The sequence below is a fragment of the Vidua macroura genome, chromosome 20 (assembly GCF_024509145.1).
Source record: "Vidua macroura isolate BioBank_ID:100142 chromosome 20, ASM2450914v1, whole genome shotgun sequence".
Classification (NCBI taxonomy): domain Eukaryota; kingdom Metazoa; phylum Chordata; class Aves; order Passeriformes; family Viduidae; genus Vidua; species Vidua macroura.
The window spans coordinates 6,496,415-6,506,082 of NC_071590.1; the positions used below are offsets into that span (position 1 = coordinate 6,496,415).

The 9,668-nt window shown below is 46.5% G+C and overlaps 1 protein-coding gene across 4 annotated transcripts in view; it reads right to left on the bottom strand.

Moving 5' to 3' along the window:
- MYO1C (myosin IC) overlaps positions 1-8,579 on the bottom strand; it is a 51,158-nt gene extending 42,579 nt beyond the window's left edge. For 2 of the 4 annotated variants that reach the window (XM_053995450.1, XM_053995449.1), the window contains exon 1: positions 6,528-6,981. In XM_053995450.1, the coding sequence (XP_053851425.1) occupies positions 6,528-6,650 (123 nt within the window). In that variant the 5' untranslated portion in view covers positions 6,651-6,981. Of the gene's footprint in view, positions 1-6,210; positions 6,445-6,527; positions 6,982-8,415 lie in introns of those variants that run through there. The other 2 variants (XM_053995452.1, XM_053995451.1) reach the window with 2 other exon arrangements.
- Positions 8,580-9,668: the final 1,089 nt, after the last annotated feature.

The window sequence follows — 9,668 nt, forward strand, 5'->3', positions numbered from 1 at the left end:
TATTCCATAAAGCTGAGCTTTAATTTTCTTCAGCTGAATAGTCTGAGAGTCCCCTTCTTCAGGAGGATGTGGAGGCCAACAGAGCAAAATGAGATTGATCAGGTCTCTGATATGGGCTTATTTTGCCCTCACCACCTTTTCTGCCTCCCACACATCTTTATCTCCATCTAACTTTTCCAGCCTCCACTTTTTGGCCTCTACTTTCCTTGCTGACCTCCCACACCATTTTGGCCTCCCACTCCTTTTCATTTTCTGCTTTTCTTATTGGTCTCCCACCCTTTCTCAGCCTCCACTTTTCCTTCTGGGTTTTCAGCCTCTGTTTTTCTCTCAGACCAGCAGAGAATATTCAAACCCCTTGAAGGTTATGGATTTGTAAACTCCCTTTCCAAACAACCACGTTTCACCTTGATATGTCCATCCACACTTTTTCTACACCCCAGCTGATCAGAAATAACCCATGTCCATCCTGACACCTTGCAGTCAGAACAACTTGGGTTTATGCCCAAGGAAACCTGGTGGTTCTCTCTCAGTAATTCCAAACCTGCTAGGATTATCACAGCACTCTACAGTTGTTTTAATGGAAGTATAAAAATAAAACATGAGAATTTCTGGGATGGTAGAAGTTGATGCTCTAAGCTTTGCTGATAGCTCCATAAACTGCTGTTCCCAGGTCCTATCCACCTGATTCCTGGACAGAAGATCAGCAAAATTAAATATAGTCTGCGTTCCCACAGGGTGCTATGGTTGGGCACACACAAAAACACACTCTGTACTTTTCTGCAGAACTTGTTTTTGATCCTCTCCCCCACTTATATGAGCAAACAAATCCATGCACAAATAAAATGAGGATTTTGCAAGTCACATATTTTATATCTGCCTTCATTACAAGACGAAGTTTTCCTTTCTGTTTTCCAACAAAATTGTGTTCAAAAAAGCTTGTAATTTTGGGAAAAATCAAAAATAAACTTTTTGCATATACTATTTAAAATGAAGCACTTGGTTTACTTGAGAAATGTGATAGGTGCTCCGCTGGTTGTTGCACTTGGTTGTTTATTCAGAACCCCAAAACCAACCAGGGACACAAACCCTGGCTGTTGTTAAAACCTTTACAAGTGTAATGGGTAGGGAGGGAAGTTTCCTGTAACATCTGTAAGAAAATCTCATGCTAACACAGAACAGCAGATAATGAGTCAGGAAAAGGCAGAAAAGTTTACAACTGAACTCCAGTGCTCACTCAAAGGAGGCAAAAGAAACATCTGTTTTTCTGTCTGAGTTCCAGTTCTGTCAGACAGAGAATTTCTGGCTTCCTGGTGCAAAGGTGTGGCTTTCCCTCCCAAGAAGAACAAGAGGTAATTTCAGACAGACTCCAAAAGTCCTAAGAGTGGAAGACAACCTGTTATTTAAAACAACAAGGTGTGTGGACACAGAACAAGGCTCCCTGGTCTCTAATTTGGAAGGTTCAATAAAACTCCAGAAAAACCCAACACGAATTTGTGCAATAATCTTCCCTGTCTCCAAACCACACTGTTGGACTCACCAGCTTTTACTGCAGATCAAAACCTGAGCTGCAGCAGCACCATTTGTAATGCAGTGCTGTGTGATGTTGCAAATATGCACCAGGTTTTGTTTTTTTCCAAAATGTTGGTTATAGTGTGCAGCCTTGTAAAGCACAGAACTGCATATTTTAGTTATTAAACTTCACAAACAAGTCTGGCTGTTGAAAGTCATTTCCCTGAGTAAACAATGACTCAGTGTGGGCTATATAAATGTACAAGTTATTAGTTACTGTTAGTGAGTTTAAAAAAACTCAACTCTATAAAAAGGCCTGCTTCAGAATGGAAAATAGTTTTCCTCCTACTTCTATAGTCCCAGTTATATTGTTTCAGTGGAATTTAATTTTCTAAAAAGCTAAAGAGATCACTATCTCTTCATTATATAATTGGACATTGACTTAACTGGACCCTTCAGCCATGAACAATATGTGCAATGTGAAAGCTGAGTTTACCCTTTTTTCTATTCTCAGTTTGTCATTATAATGCTGAGGTAAAACTGATTCTTTCCTGGATAGGAATAGCCCATCCAGACCAGGCATCAGGTGACAATGAAAACAGACATAAAGACAACCATAAAATATTGAGTATATGGTAATGAAGAAAAATGCAATTGCAAGCTCAATAAAATCCTCTGACAAACACCGCTCCCTAGTTGAATTACAGCTCCTTCCATAATCCCCCTCTTCATTAGCAAAATGGCCAAATACACCTGGTGATTGTCAGCTGGCAGAAGGCACCAGGCTCACTCTGCCTAATGAAACTCAGCTGCTGAGGCACCAAGGTTTCCCTGCAGCCTCCAACCCCTCCAAAGGCTGTTTTCCTGTTCCAGTGTGCACTGTCCCACGTTAGGAACACACCTCTGTGTTACCTTTTGTAAGGGGGAAATCTCTGGACAGGCACCAGAACACTAAAAGGAAATACAGAGTCAGATCACAGAATATCCTGAGCTGGAGGGACCCACAAGGATCAACTCCTGGCACTGCACAGACCCCCCAACAACCCCACCCTGCGCCTCCCTGGCAGAGCTGTCCAAACTCTCCTGGAGCTCTGCCAGCCTTGGGCTGTGCCCAGCACCCTCTGGGGGAAGAACCTTTCCCTAAAATCCAACCTAAACCTGCCCTGGCACTGCTCCAGCTGTTCCCTCCTCCTGTCACAGGGCAGGAATGTGCAGCCCCCAGTGAGGTCTGACCTCAGTCTCCTCTTCTCCAGGCTGAAACAAACCAAGTGACCTCAGCTGCTCTTTATAGGACTTCCCCTCTAGACCTTTCATCATCTTCATAGCAAACTCTGTGCTGAAATTTTACTAGAAAAGTGCCTTCTAAAGAAATTACCAAAATAAATTTGAAGGCACAGCTCTAGCTTACAGAGCCCAGCCTGCAGGCTGAGTGCCACCACAGCTGTGTCACGGAGCACTTTTTAGTCATTCATGGACTCTCCATTTCCTGGCAAATATCACAACACATTTTGACACGACATTCTTCACCACCAGCAATGACACTGCCCATTCAGTGGCAGAGCTTTCAGTGACTGCAGCCTGCTGTACCTCCCAGCCCTGGGACCTCACTGCCCAGAGGGCAAACACTCCAAAGGTACTGCCAAAATGTCAAATTCTACGTCCATTTATTATCAGCTGCTGAACTGAATCACAGGAAGGGTGGTGGCCATGCTGGCCCAAGGTCACTGTACTGGTTATAGGGCTGAGAGTGTCCCAGGAAAGCTGGACATTGGCACCTGACCAAATGCTTTCCTAAAGAAAAAAAGCTGCCAGGGAGAGCTATCCATGCGTGCCTGAATGCCACAGGAGTTCTAAATACTAACCTTTACTGCCTTCCAGTACAGGAATTTAATACAGAACACTGGAGATATATAGCAACAGAAAAGGTACTGGCCCTGCTGCTCTTTGCTGTATTTAAATGTTTAAATATTTAAATAAGGCAGGGCAGGGCTGTAAGGAACACTTCCACCCCCACAGAACATGACTCAGTTGCAACAAATTACTTGAGATTTGTCCACTCCAAACCTTCTGCCATAACAAGCTTTGTTAGCCTTTCACGTTGACTTGTGCTGCCTGCTTCTATCTTTATTAATGCTTTCTGGAAAGAGCTGGCCACCCACCCCACTAACACATCAACAAGAAATATGCAGAGGAGGGCACAAAACACAGAGCAGGATATTTTCCAGCAGAGAGATCCCTGAATCCAGGCACAGAGAGGCACAGCACAAGTGGCTCCCTCCGGGCAGAAAAAGAACTGTGCTACAATCTCAGAGGCAGACGAGGCATGCAAACCTCACCCACTAGAGCTGACAGCAGGTTTCTGGAGAAGCCAGGGATAGCAATCCTAGGCAGAGCCAACCACATCACTCAGGAGCTGGTTCCACAGCAGCAAAGCAGTGTTTAACGCAGGAAAAGCCCTGACAGGAGACACACACGTGCCGCAATTGCAATCACTTCGTGCCAGCACAGAGGGCCCACCTGACCCCAGCCTTCCCAGCCTCTGTGCAGATGTTGCTGTGCTCACACAGAGAGCCGGGCTGGGAAACTGCTCCTCACAAATCACCTGTTTGTTTGGCCGGCTCAGTTCCGATTTGGATCAGTTCTCACCAGTTAACCACCTCTGGCTGCCACTGACAGAGGTAACCCAAAGCAAAACAGAGATGGTTTTCCCCACGGTAACACTTCAGAAGCACACAAATCAGCCTTTATAAATGGTTCTTTAGCCCGTGTGAAAGGACAAGCGATTGAGTTACAGCTCTTACAAAGGCCTGTGGGACACACCAGCCCCGGGGAAATCTGCAGTTGAGCTCCCTCCACCTCCTTTTCTGCAGCACCTGTAACACATCAGCTTTTCCCAGACACACATTTGTCCTCCAGAAGGCACTACTGGTTATCTGAGAATAGTGCTCACTCATCAGTCCTTTGAACTGGGAGGCAAAGTGCTGCAGCCCAGTGCTCCTCAGTATTTTCCATGCTGGAACCGTTCACAGCTGCCAGGTAAGAGCCAAGGGAAGGAGCAGTGGGAGCTGTGTTTTATACACTGCCCTGGGACTGTGGCAGCTGCTGCAGTTTGTTTTTCCTGCATTTGGAGCAGACTGTTCCTTTTGGACAGGAATTTGTCCAGTTCCTAGAAAGCATGTGGTTCCTAATGCAGTAATAAGCAACACGACACTACAAACAGAAAAATCCCAAATATCTGAACAAGACTATCAGACTATCTTAGCTTTGCATAAAGGCATCCATAGAGTTCGAGCTTATTCATAGAAAGAAACACTATATTTAATATTATATAGCATTTTTTAGCCCCCAGTTTTTTGTACTGGCCTTCCTCCAGTTGGGTTAGATCAAATAAAAATGGCTTGACTCATTTTGTCAGGATCTGTGTAAGTTCTCTTACCATTATTATAAATCCTGAAGATGTACTACTGTAAATCACAAGTTTCTTCACCATTAATTATGCAGAAGAGAACAGAAATTACACACTGGATAATGACTCACACCATGGGATCTCTCATTCCTTAGTGTGTTATGATTCACACCTTTTTTTTTTTTCCTCTTCAAAAATAAATCCATCCTTTATACCATGATAAATTAGGACAACATGTGTTCAGTGTAGCACTCCATTGGTCCCTGCCAGGCAGAACACAAAATTCATATTTACACAGCCCCTCCCTAGAACACAGGATTATATCCACTATCAAAACTAAAACCCCTGAAGTGTTATGACAGTGGTTGCCATATCAGGGCCTACTGTGAAAATTAAGAACTCATCAGTTCCATAAGCCTTAGGCAGTTTCTAAAAGTTTTGAAAAGGTGCTGACAACTGGCAATTGTCTATTGCTCCAAAAGGGATGAAAGAAAAATGCCTTTTTTCACAAGTGCTCTAAGATGTGGTTCTGTTTTCATGGCTTGTCCCACCAACCAAGCAAATTTTCTCATTTGTCACTTTTAAAAACTAAGCAGCTGCTATCCACAAGTAGTTCTGGAGGAGCCTTCCGCCCCAAGCAACTGTCAGAGAGAGATTAAATACCAGAATAATCTCTGTATTGTATCTCAGAACCACTTTTCCTCTGTAATCCTCCCAACGACAAGAATGCAGCTCAAGCCAGCTTACTTGGAAAATTCAAGTTACTAGAATGAGTTGCTTATCCAGGCGGAGTCAGATTCCTCCCATGAGTCACTGTCACTTAAAGCAATTAACTCCAGGTATATTAGAACTGGGGAAAAAACCGGCATGGAAAGCAGCTTTAGAGCCAGGGACCCCTGAGCCTCAGTGGGGACGCAGACCCGTGGTCTAAATTGGAGAAGTTGAGGAGTTTAACCATCTCCACCTGTGAGAGAGGGCTAAATACACCGAGCTTTCTCCATGAAGTGCTTTGAGGCACCTGGCAAAGGAGGAATTCCTCCAGCGTGAACGTCAGCGCTGTGCACAGCAGGGTGGATCACACCCGGCAGCGCTCGGAGCTCTAACGCAAGTTCGGGATGTACAGGAAGCCTGTCTTGACAAGGGCAAGCCAAGCCGCCTGGAGCCCCGGCCGTGTCACGGCCACGTCGGAGCCGGGAGCAGCCCCGCCACACCCTGCCCGGCCCCGGCTCCGCTCGGGCTCCCCGCGAGCAGCGCTCGCCCCGCGCCGGGCGGGGATGCGCGCAGGGAAGCGTTACCGGAGTGCAGGCACCGACCGCCCGGGAGCCGGGCAGCGAGCAACTGCTCCGGGCAGCCGGAGCCGCGCCGTGCCGCCGCCAGGATGCCGGCTGCTCTACCCCGCTCATTTGTTCCTTCCGTGGAGAATGTTTCGAGTTTCCGGGAAGGTCGGCGGCTGCGGGAGAACGGCCGAGCCGCGGCCGCCCGGGGCGCTGCCCCCGCGCCGCCCCGCAGCCATGTGCCCGAGCGCCGGTGCCGCCGGGCGGGCGGGCGGGAGGCGGCCGCGCACACCGACCGCTCGCTCGCTCGGGCCCCCCCCCGGCCCGGCCCCGCTCACCTGCGCTCGGCGCCCCGGGACGCGCGGCTCGGGGCCCTGCGGCGGCTCCGCGAGCGCCTCGGCGCCGACTGCCCGCGGGAGCCCGCGCCGCGCCGCTAGTGAGCATGTCCGAGCGCCGGGCATGCGGGCTGCGGGCCGCTGCCTCCGCCCTCACCTGCACCGGCCCCGCAGCTCCGCCGGGACCCCGCCTCGCCCCCCGGCCCGGCCCGGCCCGGCCCGCGCCGGTTACGTTGTCCGCGGCAGCAGCATCCCGCTGAGCGGCTTCGGCAGCGAGCTGTTGCCTCCAAGGGCAGACGCACCTGTCTGCTCCAGACGGACAAGATAAACCTCGAACGCTGATGGTAATTCTACCGGCCCCTCCTGGCCGTGGGAGTCATCAGAAGTGCATGTTCCTGGGAAGGACGCAGGTGAAGTTCGCTCCGGAGTGATTGCACCGAGCTCGGGTAACCATCCGCTGTGAGCAGCGGATTGGCTCATCCCACACAGGTGTGAAATACCCGAGGCAGTCTCGTCAGGATCTACAGGAAATTCTACACACTGAACTCCAACAGCCTGAACCACTCTGAGCTAAAACAGTAAAAAAGCTCTGCTCTTGCCAGTCCTGCAGCAGTTTAAAGTACCTTAAAGTTTCTCTAAAACCACCCCTCTCTGGCCATTCATGCAGCACCAACACTGCTTGACACAGTTTTCATGTAAAAAATGTTTAAAACTTTTAGGAAGTTGAACGGATACCTTTTCTCTCTTTGATGCCTTCCCCAGGACGCCGGCACACGCTAAGGTTCAAAGGAACGTTTCCCCCTGGGAACAACAATTCAGTCCTGCCAGTGTCCCCTACTATCACTACGAGTAAGTCAGTAACACTCCTGCAAAGCAAAGAACACCAGAATTGCCTCTGCCTCCCCTCATAGCAAGGCAGAGGGAGCTCTCGGGTTTTTCTGAAGTAAAATGACTCTGCCTGACAATTGTGTAACCACACAGTAAATGTCTCAGCTCATTTTCAGATTGAGTTTCAGATTAGTCACTAGAAAGACAATGCTAGGAAACAGCAGCAACATGCACAGATGTGCACTTCAGTACAAGATGGCTCTACCAGAGCTGAATATCTGTTAAACAGGTTTTAAATAGCTATGACAGAGAGAAATTCAGTTGCACCTAGGTAGTTCCAAACATTTTAAATTTTACACAGTTACTTTTCTTTGACTCCTTTAATTAAAAATTACACAAATACAGATAGAAAATATTCTGAAGCAAAACACACAGAACAGCCATTAATTCCAAGAAAACTGAAATTATTCTTAGGAAAGTACCATCTTTCTCAACTGTTTGTGTCAAACCAGAAAAGATCAGCTCATTGATTTCTATTTGCTTACGTACAAACCCTGAACACAAGTCAATAAAGTCCCAAGTTAACAGAATAGTCAGTTCCTTGAGATACTTACAAGTTTGTTAATATGTGCCTGTACCACTGAATTTTCCATATGTGAACCTTCCTGTAACATTCAGGGCATGAACCCCATGACAGCACAGTCAACACAAGAGGAACAAAATAACTATTTCAAAGCTCTTTCCCTTCCTCTGCAGTCTGAAAGTGCTCCCAGAATCCTGACAGAATTCATAAAGCCAGACCAAACACCAACTTTGGTTCACTGCAGTATTTCTACAGGAAATAAATTTTAACGATTTTCTAAACTCCCACTCACTTCACTGCTACTAATTCCATCCCAGAGAGATCAAACTGTTCACAGCACAGCTCCAGTCACTCCAATGACCAACCAGCCTTGCAAACCCTTCCATTATTACCCTGGAGTTGCTCAGTTCGGATCTAAGTTGGTTATTGTGTAACCAACAGCACCAGAAGGGGACAGAGAACAATAAAAGCCAGGCTTACAGTCCTGCGCTCTGCCTTGTGCCCAACCACGCGGATGATTTCTCCTGTAGGAACACGTTCAATCTGCAGCTCCATTTTCCCAAGGAAAGTCAGTAAATCCCTCTATTCTTTATGGATAGTTCTGGTTTCAGTGTGCAGCAGCAGCAGCAGCCAACCTTGACTAAGTGCAGCCTTTGGTTCGGAGCCCTGTTGTGAGAGGAGAAGATGAACCTCTGTATTTATACCAAGTGTTAGGTGTGAGCTGAAACAATGAAGTTCAAGACTGGTTTCCACTCGTTCCAATGTGCCACGACAGTTCCAAGAAGCTTAAATTTATGTTTGTGTTTATTGCCTCCAACTTTGTTGCTGTTCCATCTCTGTCCCACTGGGCTCAGAAAAGTCAGGTCGCTGCGGATGCTGTTTCAGAGGTATTGGCACGAAACAATCCCATGGTGGACTTCAAAAATCTACCAAGAGATTTTGTGCAGAAAAAATCCTTCATCTTTGCCTCCAAGAGCAAGCAATAGAAAACCCTGATTGCTCCCATGGTAACTACAGGAAGTTCTGCAAACTGCTGCAGAACGGAATCACTATTAATTGAGTCCTTGAGTAGCTAACTAATCATGGCAAAGGAAATTAATTGGCACGTTACTGCATGAAAATTCCTACAAATAGGAGAAAAATAATCTGGTGAATGCTGGTTTAAGTGCAATTACAGAACTTTACAATTATCATGCCATCCATTAATAGACTGGCCAGACCTACTACCTTCCATAAAAAGATATCACATATCCTGCCTGTGACTAGGGGGAAAAAAATCAGTCTAAATTTCAGGTATTTTAAGATTTGCTGAGGAGAGAATTCCTTCTATCTTCTTGGAAGAGCCAAGTTTGAATTTTCAACTCTACTACAAACCAACTGCAGTTGATAATGCTTGCCAAGAAAGCATTAACAAGACTAATTAATAAGATTAACGACCACTGGCCACTCCAGAGCAGATACAGGTAACACAATTCTGTTCAGCAACTGCAAAGAAAGGTTCTGTGTTTCATTTCTGGAATTATTCTTATGCTTCCTTAGCTGTTATACTCAAGATTGTTCCAGTCCAACAATTGTTTCCTTGAGCACTTACTTCCCAATACAGAGTTCTACAAAAAAAAAAAAAAAAAAAAAAGATTTTATCACATTTAAAAACCCAACACTGTCACTTCCCTAAACAAACCCACCCTATTCTCAGTAATAAGGAGCAATACCCAGCCTGATTTATCTCCCCT